We start from the raw sequence: 17,141 nt of genomic DNA, 5'->3' as shown, positions 1-17,141 counted from the left end.
ATTGGCTTCTGATTTAAAGCTGAAATTTGCCAGCATGCTACCTTAAGTGATTGTGTCTATTAGGTGCTGTTAAACTGAAGTTGCTTTGAGTGAGTTATTTATAGAGTAATAAGCTTACTTCTAATGCAATGGAGTATATGATAAAAGTAGAAAATGCTTTACTGTAAGCAGTTTAGGTGTGTCAAATCAAAATGCATCTTAAACAACTTTATTAAAAGATATTCAGAAAAAGAAGAGCTATTTTAGGACCTATCATGCATCCAGAGAAGTCATTAAATGAAATGTAATCATGCTATGTTGGAGAGTTATCTCAACAGATTTCTCAAGCTAAGGGAATTTAGGTCTAGTCCATATGTGGATGGAAAAAATCAATAGTATGATCTTGTTGTTGTTTTTTATTTCATTTTGTTTTACTGATAGTTCTTCATTAGGATGCAGTTTTCACACTAGACGCTGTGCATAAAATATGTCCAGTCAGTGCATTGCTAGAGGAGTTCTTGTCAGAAAGGGTGGTAATCGATGAAAGGGAGGGTGGTATAATGAAGGCGGTAGAATTCATCCTTTAAACACTATTTGTTCTAGTCCTGTGTCTGTCCTGAGAGAGCTGTCACAGCGCTGCCTTGTGCCTCAGTTTCTCCTTTATTTGAGCGGCCATGTGGATTCTAAAATCTGTGTCCCAAGGACTGTTTCCATGGCAGTTTTCTGAAAAACAAATTTGCCTATCTCATGTTAGCCCGTTGCTGTTTGGTCAAGGATGTTATCTGAAATGGTATGAGAAAGTTAACGTAGTATTTTGCATGTCCTGTCATCAAGTAGTCAGGGAGGTAATGCTTTAATACGCTGTAGTTTAATTCTTCTTAGAGGAAGACGTTGTCTTGGCATATTCATCTCATTCCTTATTGTTTATTTCAGGAGCTCTGGACAGTAATGGCATCCTTGCTCTCACCTCCCTTTTCCTTTTCTCTCTTTTACATTTTCAAATTTTGGCCATTAAGACTGCAGAGTGTTAAAAAGAGCTGGTTTGTTGGGAAAGCACAGGAATTCTAAGAATGCTTCTGGAGAAAACATGATTTCAAGGGCAAGTGCCAGCACAGCGATGGAACCACCAGCGGCACTTCAATGCCTTTCTTGCTTTAGATAGATTCCCAATGCGATACAGCTTTAGAGCCCAGCTCTGCTGATGGGGAGTCTAGCGAAGCTCCTTCTACCATCCGCGGAAGTAGACTCCAACCCATTTCCAAATTTCCTGCTAAGTGCCCACTAGATGGAGACATAATATTTTATACATTAGTGGCTATACAGATGGTAATCAAACCCACCAGCTGCTGCCTGCTCTTCCCGGGCACCTTGCCAATTTACTGTCAGTATGTTGACTGGGAAGCAGACAGTGACACACTTTGATCGAAAAGCTTGTATGATGGCTTTTTTTTTGTTGTAATATTATTGGTTTTTTAAAAAAATTATAAAAGAGATCAAGATGTGTATCTTGATCAAAGGGTACTGCTGTCTGCTTCCCCATCAGCAACTTCTAATTTATAGAAATCAGATTGCGTGGAAAGCAATCAGCAAAGGTTTGAGGTCTTTCTTGTTCTCACTGCCAAGAGATGCTGACAAGTGAGAAAATTAAAATTGAAGAAAGTAGGGAGAGAACTAGTAAAACACTGGTTGAAATATAATTATTTAAAGTTCACAATTTTAATAATTTTAGGGCTGTAAAAAAAATCCAGTTAAAGTGCTGAAATTGACTATCACTTGTATTTTAAGAGCACCTTAGGGTCTTTCTCGGATGGAGGATGTTGCTTTGAGACTAATTTACCATTGAGAGACAAATATATCTGTTAAGTTACTTGTTGTCACGGAGAAATAACCTGTCTCTGGTTTGGGGCCCAAGTTTTTCAAAGGTATCTCCTATCAGCTCTGTTTCTTCCACACCAAGCTGTGCATCCCATATGATTTATTAAGGTGTATACGTGATATAGTGAACACCTGCCAAGAACACTTAATCCAGTCAGTCCTATAAATGTGAAGATAGTGTGTACAGAGGGACTATACTGAAAATTTGTCTTTTATATTTGGTAAGGTCTTTTCTCTTTAGGAACTCCGGTAGAGTCTTTTCTCTTTTCAGCTCTTGGTATCGATTCCTTCTTTAAAAGCTGTTTTTTGGTTTGGATTTTTTAGTCCTAGGCTTAAACATGAATTAGCAATTACAGATATATATATATATGTGTGTGTATATACATGGATTGTGTCAGCTGGAGAAAGACTGTATTTCAGTGCATAGGTGAATATTTCTGGGCCAACATAAAAACACAAACCCAGTGGCAGTGGTGAGAGTTGCTTCACATTCTGCCAAATGTTAAAATTAAAATAAATAATCATGACAGGAGGACCTGGGATACATGGCATTTTGTCTAGATGGAGCAAGGGATTATTGGAGGGAAATAGCCTGACGTAGACAGGGAAGTGAATAGGGCCCACCTCCGGAAGTCTTTAGAGTGCCGTCTTTGATATGATCTTCAGGTTATGAATCTATTGGAAAAGTAAGTTTAAATCTTGGTTTGGTGAAAAGAGATACCAGATGTTCAGCTGCTTGGTGCAGTCTGGCATGCTTGGCAGTTGGGGCCAAAGGGGAGTTTGAGACTAGAATAACAAGTATTACAGTTCAGAGTTGCTCTTTGCTTCTAGAGTGGTGAAGGTGGATCTGTTCAGCCTCCCTGCCTCTCCTCCGCATGTGACACATTCAGCTCTGTAGCTACTTCCCATTGCTCCCGCTCTCTTCCTCTGCACATTGACCCACGCTTTTCCCTGAGCTGCTGAATGAGTCTTTCCTTCCACAGGACCAATTTAGTTCCTGTGTCCCCATTTGCCTCGCCTTTCTTTCTATTGCTGGCTGAGTTTTCCAGCCATGAGAGATTTTTCTACCCTCTCCTCAGCTTCTCTGCTTGGCAGTCCAGACACGTTTGATGTTCCTGATAGGTGTTTTCTTCTGAGGGTTAGATCGAAAGACAGCAACTTCAGAGTAGGCCATGTCATGTCTCTGGGTGTAGCTGTGCATTCTTAAGAGAAGGTGCTGCTGTTTGGCGTTTGCTCCCTCTAGGTAGTTATGATGTTGCTATTTAGGAATGCTGCCGGGGAAAATGTGCTGCTAAAAGGAATAAATAGATGAATCCCTTTGACATCATTGCTTCATTTTTTCCCATCAAAAGATGACCGTCACAGACACATTGTCTCTATCTCATCAGGCAAACCATATGCAAACTTTGTGATCACATTGTCTTTGCCTGTTCTTGTAGAACAGTTTCTCAAAAAGATGAAACACGACAAAGGAGAGGAAAGCCTATAGTGTACAAGCCAATCCAGTACCCTCCGTATTCACTTGTTCTATAACCGACTCAAGATTTTCACTTCAGAGTTTGAAGCGTTTGCTCTCAATTCTGATTTGTGTTAAAATTCTGTATGATTGTAGAAACCTTCTTTGAACAAATGTCAGATTTTTTTGGTTTTGTTACTTGTGTGTATGGTAATTTTCTAAAAGATGAAGTTAACTTAGAGTTTGTAAGAGAGACAGCGTTAAGTGAGTGTTGGTTCGTGTTTTTTTTTTTATTTGGGGATAAATTGTTTGGTAGAAATGCTTGTTTCTTCTCATCCTTTGTTTAAACAAATTTTGAAATATCCATATTTGATTATATGATTTGTCATGAGCTTCCTAAAAAGTCAAAGCAGAATGAGATTTATGCACTTTTTCACCAGAAACCATTTCATGCCCCAACAGAAATGGAGATGACTCTTCTTCTCAGAAACCTTCCAAGTCGAAGTGGGAGGAGATAATCTGTAAGGAGATGTTACCTTCTCAAAAACAACCTCACATCATCCAAGGTGTGGTTGGCTTTGGCAGTTTACCAAGAGGAAACGTCTTAGATTTCAAGTCACCCACCAAGCCAAGCTATGCTGAAACAAAGCTTTGTTTAACTCTTGCATTCACCAGACTAACCCTGCCCCTATCCCCAACTGTATTTTTATTTAATGTGAATGACAGTATTATAAGATAGAGCTAAAACTAACCCCAGCATTCAAGCTGAGCTCCAGTATAAACAGATTTATGAACATGTACTGTAATAAGGAGAGCCTGTTTACAATGGGATATGAAATTTAAGTCCGATACAAGGAAGTGATGGTTTCTTTTGACTAACTATGGTGAGAATACTGCAGATTCAAGTTATACAGAAACACAATTGTAAAGAAGTACTGATATCTTACTTTTGTGGGTTTTTGTGTGTATTGATCAAATATTCTGGTGCTAAAATAGACTAGTTTCACATAGAGAGGTGACTGAAAACTGGAACTCTGAAATTTGAGAGAAAAATTGGCTTACTTCTGCATTCCCAAATTGGAAAATGTATGTTAATAACTTAATTTTGATGATAAAAACATGAAAAATAAGTCCCTAAAATAGTGTCAAGTCAATTTTCTGATAAAGTAAATTTGTTTTCCCATCTGTGATTAAAATGACCTACAGTAAGATTTTTTTTTTTGAACTAGGTGTTAATTAAAAATATGGAAATGGATTTAACAAACATGGCAGTTCACAGTGGAAGAATTACCGTAACTGATTTGTTCTCAGAGCCATGCCTGTTTTGAGATGTTTTTAAGATGTCTAAGTTACTGGTTGTTTTTCTGCATGATTGTTTCCAAAGCAAAATGTGATTCCAATAAAAACAGTAATTGAATTTACAGTCCACAGGACAAATTGTTGTTTTAACAGAAACTTACACACTCAGGCAAAGACTTTATGTTTTAGGTGTAATAACAAAGAACACAAGCTCTCCATTTTTATGTGACTGTATATCCTGAAAAGTTTTCTAATGTAGCATATTTTTTTAAAAATCTATATTGTAGTTTTTAAATTGTGTGAGCAATTTTTTTTTCCTCTTAGCTCAGAATCAATATTCTTTAGGTGGTTGTTTTCTTTTTTTTTTTTTTTTTGTAATGCAACCTTTTAAATGTTAGAGCAGTTATTTTTTTCTGTAGCATCAGCTAGGGGTGAATCAATATAGACAAGCCTCTTCACATCTAATGCACCTGGTGACTGAGAGGAGTTTAGACAGAGCCTGTTCCTTTGTCAGCTGCTGGTGCAGGAACGTACAGAGTACAGGGCAGTTGTGTGAGGGGCTTGTCCGTGACCAGTCTTGCATGGAGCAAATGCTGGTTTCAGAGGAAATCCATAGGAAGGGACGGCTGTTCATGAGTGGCAGTGGACAAAGGCAGGAGGTGGGACCTCTGTCCAACTTAAGGCAGTGATTAGACATTACCGTATCAACAGCAAAAGGTTATTTTTCTGCTGTCAGACTTTCTCAGCAGGAGCTCCCAATCACTTCTTGAATCCTTATTGTTTCAAAAGTTTCTTTTAATGTTTTCTGAGGTTTTTTGGGAATCTTCTTGGTGCCCTTCTTTCATGTACGTTGCACTCGCATTTAGATAAAGCCTGAAGACTCTGCTTACTGAGCTAAGAGAAATCTGGTGGGGTAACACGCAGCTCCCTAGACACACGCCTGCTCTAACTGGCGTGTACAGAGCGTGAGCCATGCCAGAGATAGACATACATGCTGGAGATAGGCATGTCTACATTAGCATTTTTTTGGCACTCTTAGGGCTGACCTAAAGCCCTGTGGAACAGTCATAGTTGGTGAGACATTGCTGCCTCTCGGATGTTAACACCTGGAAAAAACAGCCCAGAATAGTACCAACAGCCATCTGACTTTTACCGAACGTGCTCAGGGCTACAGGAGGAATGTGTGGTGCTGTTAATCCCTGCTGAGCTTCTACAGAGGTCCTTTGAATAAAAAAGGGGAATATTTCATATTTCCCAGCACCAGGCAAACTGGGGAGCCTGAGTGAGGACCTCAGCTTTCCTAGGTTCCCTGTATAGTCAATGGGAGAGGTAACAGGCTGTGCTTGCTCTGGTCCAGAGCGGGTATATTAAACAATTGTTAGGTTCTTCATTTATCTTGGTTGCTCTGACTGTCTCTCAGGACATGCAGTTGTCTTTGTGCTTCCTACAAGGAGGGGTTTAGGGGGTTGACAAAGCCCCTAAAGCAGGTGTGATGAATACCATCCCCCTAAGCAATTTAATTCTTATAGGCCATTTTGTTGCCAAAGGCACTTGCTCTCATGCAAATAGATTTTCTGAGAGTATGAGACTGCAGCAAGTCTTGTATGAAGCCTCCTCCCAGAAAGAGGTACCAAAATGCACCTGGCCAAGTATGTGTTCACATTTTTATCGTAACGTTTTCAGCATTCATATCAGATCTTTCCTGATTAAATGATTTGGAAAAAGAGATGTACAACAAGGAAATGTAAAGCTCTGGCCTGATAAGGTGTATGCCACCAAAATATTAGACTGCCTGTTGTGCATTGGGTTCAACAGAACCTCCTTTTATGGTTTTCTAATGTGATCACATGACTAATAAAAAAAGGCCTTACTTTTTTTTTAATATTTGTAGATCCAGCTAGGTGGTTACTGTGGGAAAGGTTCTTGTGGTTTTGGTTTGTTTTTTTTTTTAATGGCTTTAGATCCCTGTTGAGTATAACTGTACAGCCAGAATAGGAGCTGCCTGCTCTTTGCTTGTTTGATGGGTTACCCTTAAAGTGGAAAGAGGGGGCCGGCACTGTGAAGAGCCCTGAAATGCAAGAGTTGCACTTTCAGGTACTAAAAAAAAAAAAAAAAAATCCTTCACCCCTCCTCAGAATCTGTATGCATTGTTTTTAAAAGGGTTTGTTAACCTCAAATGTTTAAAATGCTGAGACAGATCCCAAAAAATTCATGAGACTTCCTTAAAAATAGTTGTTGTTTGGTTCTTTTTGCTTGCAGTCTAGTTTTGAGCTTTCAAGATTTATGTTTTCAATCTTTCCTCTGTAAGCATAAGAGCTAGACACTAACTTTATTTTTAAATGAAAGCTGAGATTCTCTTGTAATCCCATAACTCTAGGAGATTTGGCAATACTAAACGCAATGTGAATTCAGAGTGACCATTCCAAGGTGAATCATTTAGTAATGTGTCCTCAGCATAAAAGCCAGCTGGGGATTTTTTTTTGGATCTCTCTTATTTTGTCTTTCTAAATAATTTGCAAATTGGCAGTAATAATTGGAAGCTTGGTAAAAGCAGAAGTAGATGACTGCAGCCCAGTAAATTCAGTATTATTTTTCTTTCTGTTATGTTAGGATATTCTTACAGAATCTAGGTATTGAGGGCATTCTGCATTAAGATATCTCTAGAGAGGAAGGCTTTGGTTGTTTTTTTAGAACCACCCTTTTCTCCTCTGTCAAGCATTAAAATTGGCAGCAGTTCCTGGAGTAGCAAGAAAATCCTGGTTGTTGCCCTCATACAGTTACCGAAAACAGTAAGAGGATATGTAAAAGCTTTAACTCCAAGGAAAAATAATTATAACTATGACAGTGTGTTTCCCTACAACAATTTATGGGCAAAATGTAGGAAAGGAGGAACACAAGCTATAAATAATATTCCGTATGTAAACATAATGGCAGTAGCAAATTCTTTTTATTTAAAAATTAATATTGATGTTCATTAATATAAATTACCACATTTCAGATGACTCTGATGTCCTTGAGGCCAGATGTCACTGACTGATTTACAGCTTCCTGGGGGGAGGAGCAGATCCTGTTTTGTCAATGTAGGCACCAAATTGCTTCAGATCGCTATTTTGGACTAGATTAATTACTGGTGTATTGTCAACAAAGTTAATTCACATCTCAGCTCAGAAACATAGAAAACTCTCTTTAAAACGTTATTAACTTGAATTCTGAGATGCAGGAAAAAGAGCATGAAGTATACCTTTGACTTACTGAACTTTTGTCTCATTTAAGGAATAGTGGTTTGAAAACTCCTGCCCAGGAGCATGCACACAGAATTTCCATGTGCATCATTAGCGACTGGGGAACAAACTTCAGCAGCCAAGTTTAGTCCCTCATTGATCTTAATTCTACTTTAAATATTAATACAAATGTGTACAGTGAAGGCGTTCAGAAGGAAGCTCTGCCACCTCAGTCACACTGCACAGATCATGTATCTAGATTAAGTTTTTGAGTGCTCCATAGTATCCTTCAGTCCTTTGGACCTTGTGTATAGCATTGCTGCAAAATAGGATGGCAAATGTATTTGTAGAGCTATCAGCAGTCTCCTAGAAGCCTCCTCACCGGTGAGAACACTGGTGGGCGATGCCTCAGACGGCAAGTAGGGTGGATTCGTTGTGTTTGCATATGTGGGCAGGTTAAAGAGGGGAAAAATCCAAAGGCAGGCTGGTTTGAGTCTGTGAGACAGTGCGTCTCTGCCCGTTAGTTATTCCTTCAAATTCAACCCCATGAAATACAGGCAGCTAACAAACCACGTCTTGTAAATGCCTTTGATTCCAGCAACTGAAACTCAGCGCGTTTGTAGGTGTGCAGCTGGGCATGCTTAGCACGAATGGCAAACTAATGTAAATCCTGTGTTACGTATTTTGGTTCATAGCAAATCTCACATATGATCATATGTAAGAGGGAAGTCTGTGCAGGCCTCTGGCAGTGTAAGGTCCTATGGCATACGATTAGAAACTACACAGATGATATGTGTAGAGAATAGCACACAAAGAACACCCTTTTTTTAAATGCATCTGTCATTCATATAAAATCAAATCCATATCCACTGAAAGGCTTTGAAAGATGTTACAAGGCTTTAAAAATGGTCCGTACTGAACATGGGATGTTTTTTCCAATCCTTATAAATAATTATTTTCCTATGTTTGTTAAGATTAGCTACAGACAATTTATGTTAAGACTGTGGAGAGGAGTACAGAATTTCAGATAATATTAAGCTGAAAAGGTGGTTTTAAAATGTTTCTGTGATACAAAAGCCTTGTATCAGAGGCAGATACACCACCTCCCCAGTCTCCTTTCTCATTTACGAAAGAAGTAAACATAAACTATAAATTCTAATTTTCAGCAAGTATGTTAGTAAATCCAAACTGACCTTGACCTTAGCTTTGCTAATTTCCAAACTCTGATATTTATTCCCCAAGTAGATTGTTTCCTTCATACCACATACATAAATACTGCAGACCTTTCCAATGGCTTGAATTAGAGTGTAAGTAAATAGCTGGTTTTAATCTACATAATATTTTGAGAGCAGACGTTCTGTGCTATGACTATTAAGATATACCCAGCAGCCATTTGTATAACACTAAAACCTCTTACATATATTATTAAAAGTAATGCTATCAGCCAGGGCTTGCTTTATGCCACAGAAACTTAAATAATAAAATACAGTGTGGATAAAATCTGCAATAATAGTAACTTAAGCAAAATTAATTTAAGTAACAGATAACATCTGGGGGAAAATGTAATGGTATATTGGTAAGTTATGCAAAGCTAATTTTATAATAACTACCACATCTGTGGAACTCGTTTATTAGAATGCTTTACCAGTCTTCTTTCCTGCCATTATTCTGTTTTAGAAATTTTCCTGTATACTATTTTATTGTCTTTGCTCTGCCTACATTTGTAAAAAGGTAATTTGCTAGCTCTCAACAACAAGAAACGTATGTGGGTTTACGTACAGAACAACATGATACTTTTTATGCTTACTTCTCTTTAGGCACTTTTACTAGAAAGAATTCCAGAGAAAAATTGTGGCATGGGGCTGTGCATTGAGAGCAATGTTTGAATACTAGCTACGGTCCCCAGCTGTGACTACGATGAGGTTTGATGCAACTGGGGTGGGAAAGTAAAGGTGACACTGAATGATATTTCCTGCATTAACCTCTGCTGAATGTGAGAGCAGCCTCTAGCCTGCTCTAACTTGTCCAGATTCAAGCGGCCTTTTGGCACCCCACTGCACCTAGGAGTTAGCAAGAATATAGCATTTAACTTCTGCTCCCTCCAGTGTCTTTCAGAGCATGCTTTTATCTGCAGCTAACACTGATATGCCCTCTGCATTTGTGCAACTGCCTTACAATTTCTTTGTGTTTGAATTCTCATGGACCCATTGGACCGCAACGTGCAGGAAAATATTGCCAGTGAATTTTAAGGCATTATCATCTTGCCAAACTGTTTCTCACATTTCAATAGTTGTATTGATTCAAGAGGACACTTTGAGTACTACATCTTTTCATTGTGAATAATGCTCACATAATGACAAATGTTCAGGAATTAAAAAAGGAGGATGAATTTTTTAATGTAGGTCAGTGGAAGTAATTCACCATAAATTTACTCAGACTTCAGAAACGAGCAACATTTTTTAAAGCCACTGTAACTGTGTAAAACTTACTGTGTCTCCTTCTCTGTTTTTAAATAGATTTTACTACAGAGCCATTGGTGCTATTAAACATGAGGTTTTGTTCAAAGGAAACACAAAGACTTAATTGTATTTTTTAAAGGAAAGTATTGCATCAGAAGGATTCATTTAAATACGTTTGTTGGCTTCGGGCTCTCACCACAATTCATTCGTTCTAATTTTCCCCTGGACTTGTTAAGGACACAATGTATAGGAAGGAGCAATGCAGAATGGCATTTTTAGGTCACTATATTTTGGCTGTAAACTGTAGTACTGCTCATAAACTAATTATTACTAAACAAAATACTTCATATTCTACATTGAAGTTTCACAGTCTTTTAAAAAAACTTTTGGCTGAATGTTGAGACTATTATGGCTCATTAAAGCAACTAGTTCTGCTGTAATTTAGCTATTTCTTAATGATCCAAGGGTTATTATTAGACGTGGAACAGATGAGTAAAAAAATGGCTCTCTTTAAAAGGACAGAGTGAAGTAAAAATATTATTCTAAAACAGAACCTCTGAAAATCTTATCCATGCTACAAAAATGTATTTGATCAGCCAGGAATTGATTTTTAAAACCTGGTCGAGTTTTTTACATTATTTCATTTTTTGAAATTTGGACTGGAGGGAATAAATGGAATAATGATTTAATCTAAATAAAGAAAATATTTTGAGTGAATAATTAACTACCTAACCAAAAAATGTTATTTTAAGGAAGCAGAAAGTAATTGAGAATTCTTATCCAATTCAGCTAATATTTTTTAATAAGAAAATATAAGGTAAGAAATCAGAGAAAATGGAAATATTTGCTAAAACCAAAGAGCTCTAGTTAAAAAAAAATACAGAATTTGAAAACAAAGCTTCTTTTTATTTTAGAATAACATTTAGCTCAACTTAAGGCTTTTTCGTTTTGATGCAAAAACTAAACTTTCTGACTATTCCCTTTGCGAGTCTGTAGGCACTAGCACAGTGCTGTAAAATTTGAGCCACAAGTGATACAGGAAAATGCTTCTATAAAATCTGGTTTTCTCCTCACTTAAATTCTGGAAATCTTTCTGTCAGCCTTTTGGGTTCTTGTAAACATGGGCTAATACTGTCTACCTTTTTTAGAGAGCTCACACATGACAGGGAATCTTGAAGATAATGACAGAGTCCGATCATAACTTCTGAAAAGCTTTTAGGACTAGAAAGGAGATTTTTAATGCAATAAAGTACAATGGCTAGGTCTCAACGTTTATTTTCAATGTTTGCGATCACTTTTGCGAATGTATAGAACCTTTAATATTTTCAGCATGTTCAACTGTAGCAAGTAACTAAATAAACCAAATATCAATCTAGCTATGATTTCAAAGGTATGAGAAAATTCATTTATGGGAGCTGCAATTACCCTGATGTGAATTGATGTAGTTGACTTACACCGTCCAAGCAAAATCATGTTTGTAGTAGCTGACTCAGAACTGGAACAACTGCCTGGTATTCTCAGTGGGCTCTTCGTGTTGTAGAGGCCCCAAACACACCATTTTAGTATTGTACCCTGTTCCTTGCTTGTTCAAAAATGCCTTTTGTCGCCTATTTGGCATATGTGTTCTCTGTCATCCATTTTTTAAAAAAAACCCAAACAAACACAACACAAAACCTTGTCCCTTTAGAGGACTTGGGGCTGCCTTCTGCATCACTCACGAGAGCCCAAGCAAGGACTAAGTGCTGCATCCAGCAGCTCTGGGGGGAAAAGCCATTTCCTTGTCAGAGCATTCCTGGAGCCACCGTTCACACGCCAGCAGAATACCAGTGTGGTTCCCATGTTCCCAGGGAAGAGAAATGAGAGCAAGCTGATGAAGCAGCAAAACTCAGACCGTTAGTGATTCTTAAATTATAGTCACATATTAAAATATTTTCCTTAAGGACTTATTTGAGGCAGTGTCACTACAACTTTACTCCAGCTGACTCCTTTGAAAGAATACCCTGGTGATCAGCTGGGCCCTTTAATTCCAAAATGCAACAAGGTCCCTGTTCAGAAATGACAAATTTGCATTGGGAAGACTGTATGTTACCTAAGCTCTGTGTTTTCTAAACTTAATTATCCACATGAGTAAGAAGCTGTAGTGTCATGAAATTATGAAAATCATCTGTTCTTTCCAAGTATTATAAAGAGGGCCCCTTGAGATGCAGCTAGAAATTAAAGCTGATCTATAATCATTTTCAGTATTCTTTCCAGTTCTGAGCACCTGGATAGTAACAAAAAAGGTATTGTTTTTTGTTGTTTTCCCAGCCATTTCATTTCCATTTAAAAAAAAACTGCTCTAAATCTCTGAGCTGTAATTAAACCTGAATTACTTTATTTTTTTTAAATACTGCCAGTATATGATTGAACTTGCCCAGCCTGCAGTTCCTCCCTTCCCTGCTCTGCTGGAAGAAGGCATACCTTCAGATTTCTGTTCGTCATCCATAATATCACCAACAGCTGCAGAGACAGAACCTAAAGTATAGAGTTTTGTTCATTTTTTTTTTTTTGGAAAAAGCTATTTTTCTATGAGTCTCCTACCTCATTTATTCCCATTGGAGCCCAGTCACTGATGATCTTTATTCCTCAGAATATAGTGTGCATTCCCTTCTAAGATTGGATGAAGTTGCTTTTAATGCATTGATCAGTCAACAGAGGACATTCGAGTCAGCACCTCTGGGCTCTCCACACGTGACTTCATAACCTCATGATCTGCCTGGCCTGGGCAGTGAGAAACACTGACGGTCTCTGTCAGAGCAGGAGTTCTCAAAAGCAGGCTTCGCGTATTGTTGCGTGTCTTTGGGCTGACACTGTTTGGTCTTGTAGAGAGCAGGAATATGTTCTAACTCACGTATTTCTTGTGGCTGATTGCTGCTAGGGGTCTGACCAAGAGGGATGCCCGGAAGAGCCCTGTCCAGAGGTAGAGTCCTTCAAGGCAGATGCTGTGGCTGGCGTCACTGCTGAAGATGAGAAGTCCGCAGTGGGTGAAATCCCAAATGAAATTATTGACAACCTTGAGGTACTATTCCTAGAAAGCTATTCACTAATTCTGTCTATGGTTAATTAGCTAGCTCAGCCTTAATGAACATAAACTGTATTCATGCTAAAGCTGGCAAAAAGCACATCCATATGCTGTAAAAATGTGAATTAGCCTCTATAAATAACTCCTAGCTTAGTCAGCTTACATGTGATAAGATAAAAAATATTCAGTAATATAACAACATATATCTTCAGCATTACTATGTGTTAAGAAACATGGGCCAAATCCTGCTCGCAGTGGTATCAGTGATAAGATTCCTTTTCAGGGGTTCAGGATCAGCTGCTGTGATGGAGCATATGCAATGTGTGCTTAATATAAATTGTTAGATGCATCTATGTTACACATCCTTCAATCTGTGTAAGAAATAACACATTTATGCCAATTCTAGACTTCATTTGGTAGGTGCATCGCTGTACAAGAGCTGCCTTAGTGGAACACATCACGTTTCAGTATGTGGTCTGCAGGCTCTGAGGAGTCCATGAGTTCTTTCTCTGGGGTTCGTGAAAGGGAAGGAAGCTATTGTCAGTGGACTTACGTTTGTTGTAGGGTGATCTGCTTCTCTGCAGGGAGGTCTGTAAATTGAAACATGTGGAAAGCCAGCAGCGTAGTTGATTGTTGTTTTGTAAACTGCTCCCTCAAGCATATGAAATTATTGAAAGCAAACCAGCTACGACTCAGTTCCACCCAGGGACTGGTGGAATTTGGTCTTGTTTGCAACAACCAGGTGGCATTAGGGACTTTAAACTTTTGATGCAGCACATTGGACACTGTTGATCAAGCAGCAATTTATTAAACTGCAGTTTATTAAATATCTCATATAGTCTGAAAATAATGTGATATTGATAAATTACTTTACATGGATTATGTATGAATGGGGAATATACATTGGAATAATGATGCCATCATTAGATCTACCTATTTGATTTCATATTCCATTTCAACATGTCTTTAGAAACAGGAGGGAACCTTGCCTATGTTGTCTTATTCCTGTCCCTACCTACAGAAAAAATGAAATGCATAGTTCGCTTGACCTTGATTTCATTAGCTTCAGTGCTTAGAGCTTTTTTCTTTACAAAAATTGCACAGATTAGAAAAATTCTTTTTTATTATTATTTCTTTTGCAAATCTCCTTATACACACAGAAAATAATTTCCTTGTAGTTTTTAGAAGTCCTCCACCAATGTATCACCTGATTTCTCAGTTTGTTGACCTCTGAGGTAATCTTGTCATTAGAATTTTACCTGATACGTGGTCAAACTCATACCATTTTGTTGTTATGTGTGAACTGTGATTGCGCAATCTGCATTTCGTCTCCGGGGACATGAGGCATCACTTGCTCTAGCTGAGTCTAGAAAACAACTTTTAGTCTGAAATCACAGCGCTGACACTCAGTGATCACAACAGCAGCCATAGTGAAGTGTGGTGGCAGCTGATTTTCACTGAAGGTAGAGTTGGAGGCAGAGGCATATAAAAACTGGAGAAGAAAAGGCAGCTGGAGTGGCTGGGAGAGGGTTAGCCTGGAGACTCAGTGTTCCACAGCAAAGCAGCTAAGTATACACATAATGTAAAGGGATGGGGATGTATTTGTTGATACTGGAGGATGGATTTGAATATGGTGAAGGCCATCTCTACAGAGACAAAGTTGAAAGAGGAATTCCAGCTTTTTTATGCTAATCTGAGCTACTGAGAACTTTGAAAACATTTTAACTGTGGTTATCCATTGATAGGTTGCAGTATAGCAGCAGTAGGGATTTCTAGGGCTGGCAAGCCAAAAAGTTCCTAAAACAGCAAGTTACTGCAAGCTTTTCTGGGCCAAATCCATTCACTTTATCAAAATTACATGAAGTCCATTAAGAAGTTTTGGAACAGTTTATGTGGAGTCTGTAAAGCACCTTTGAGCCTGTTCCAGATATTTGAACAAAACTTTGTGACACTTGGAGAGACTGTGATTGTACTCCTTCCATTTCTCATGTATTTTTGCTGTGATGAATGCTGATACTGAGAAATATACATAAATTCCACACAAGCCCCCAGTATTTGTGGCCTTTTTTCCAGTGATCCCACATTTCCAAATGATATAGATTTAAAGATTGCTACGCATTATCATTGCCAAACATTTCACTAAAATAAGTCACAACCCTTGTACCTTCCCCACAAATGTTACATTGTAAATTAAACATTCAATGTCTACAGCAGTTTGGATTTCCAGAATGAGATACACATTCATAATTGTGTTTGTAATTAAGACAGACAAGCAGCATCACAGAAATATGGGCTTTTTATTGTTCATTTTCAGTAATGCTTTCTAATTCCAGCAATGTTTCAATAAAATGTATTACACTAGAGAACAAACATCTGCAGCAAAGGAAAACAGTGGCAACAACCAAATCCCAAAGCAATTTTTCTGATTTGGTGTTTATTGGTAAAGGCTGTCTGAGAATACAGGCAAATTAGCCTATCTCCCAAGCCAAGGTTACATGAGAAATGGTTGTCCCAGATCACTTCCTAGGCATGGCAGTCATACCATACACCGGGGTTGTGCACAGTAATACGATAAAGTGTTATCACCGAAGTACAGGCTGAAACACCGTTATGTCTGCAAAACAGGAAGGTGTGTAGGATAATGTCTGTCTTACTGCACTACAGTGTGTCAAAACCACAAAGACAATGTGCAGCCTAAGATAGCTCCATCGTAACCACCACCTTCTTCTGATTTTCTTTACAGGCAGAGATAAATGAAAAGCTGCAAATGCAAGAAGAAGCTTCTACTTTAGAACAGAAAAATTAAAAAGTCCTAAATAGCCAGATAAGAAAAGTGATGTTGAATTTTACAGGAACTGGACAGTAGGGGATAGTGTGCACAGAAGACTGGCTCCCTGCCTGAACGTCATTATTTTTGTGTAAAGGAAAATGGTTCTGTTAACATTTACCTAGAAATAGTTCATCCCAGTTCCTCAAATTTACTGTGTTCTGCCAGTGTTGTTATTTAGTTTAGACTTAAGTAGCTTATAAACAGAAGGATGTGTAATTAAAACATGTTGACGTTCAGTTTATTTCTGAATAGAAATCCTAATTTAAAAAGAAATGCTGTAGTTTCATTCCTTTTTCCGGTTGTGAAATATTTAACAGTTTCTGCTTTACACCTATGGGGGTTTTTTCAGGAAATTTTGCTAGAGGGAGAATACATAGAGAGAAAACATCATTTTGAGGCACTGCAGATATAAGGAGAGAATTTAATTAACATGTAATTACACCCTTTTCACTGTAGTTATTCATTAATAATATGTATTTCATTTTAAATTGCTTCCTAAGCTTTGAAACAAATTTAATATCTTGCACTTCTTTATTTCCACCATAAATGAATAACTGCATAAATGAAGAGTTTGCACTTTTACAGTTATTCCCAAGAAGAGTTCCTTCTGATTTCAGCGGCAATTTTTCTGGAATGCATGTGACCTTTCATCTGAGAATGTTCCCATATTTTGCCAGACATTATAGAAACTTTTTGAGCTCCAAAGGAACCCAACCAAATAAATGACCTCAGAAGAACCAGTTTAACATCACAGAAGCACAGAATGGTTGGGGTTGGAAGGGATCTCTGGAGATCATCTAGTCCAACCCCCTGCCAAAGCAGGTTCACCTAGAGCAGGTTGCAGAGGGTCGTGTCCAGGCAGGTTTTGAATATCTCCAGAGAAGGAGACTCCACAACCTCCCTGGGCAGCCTGTTCCAGTGCTCTGTCACCCTCAAAGTAAAGAAGTTTTTCCTCATATTT

General features: G+C 38.2%; 1 protein-coding gene across 1 annotated transcript in view; it reads left to right on the top strand.

Moving 5' to 3' along the window:
* The window catches only part of CABCOCO1 (ciliary associated calcium binding coiled-coil 1), a 52,478-nt gene extending 36,322 nt beyond the window's left edge, over positions 1-16,156 (top strand). The window contains exons 6-8 of the mRNA XM_068397416.1: positions 12,686-12,808; positions 13,207-13,347; positions 16,094-16,156. Of these exons, the coding sequence (XP_068253517.1) occupies positions 12,686-12,808; positions 13,207-13,347; positions 16,094-16,156 (327 nt within the window). The remainder of the gene's footprint in view (positions 1-12,685; positions 12,809-13,206; positions 13,348-16,093) is intronic.
* The last annotated feature ends 985 nt before the right edge of the window (positions 16,157-17,141 follow it).

Source organism: Nyctibius grandis, chromosome 4 (assembly GCF_013368605.1).
Source record: "Nyctibius grandis isolate bNycGra1 chromosome 4, bNycGra1.pri, whole genome shotgun sequence".
In the NCBI taxonomy this organism is placed as follows: Eukaryota; Metazoa; Chordata; class Aves; order Nyctibiiformes; family Nyctibiidae; genus Nyctibius; species Nyctibius grandis.
Note: the sequence above shows the minus strand (reverse complement) of the source record. Positions and strands in the feature narration are given on the sequence as shown.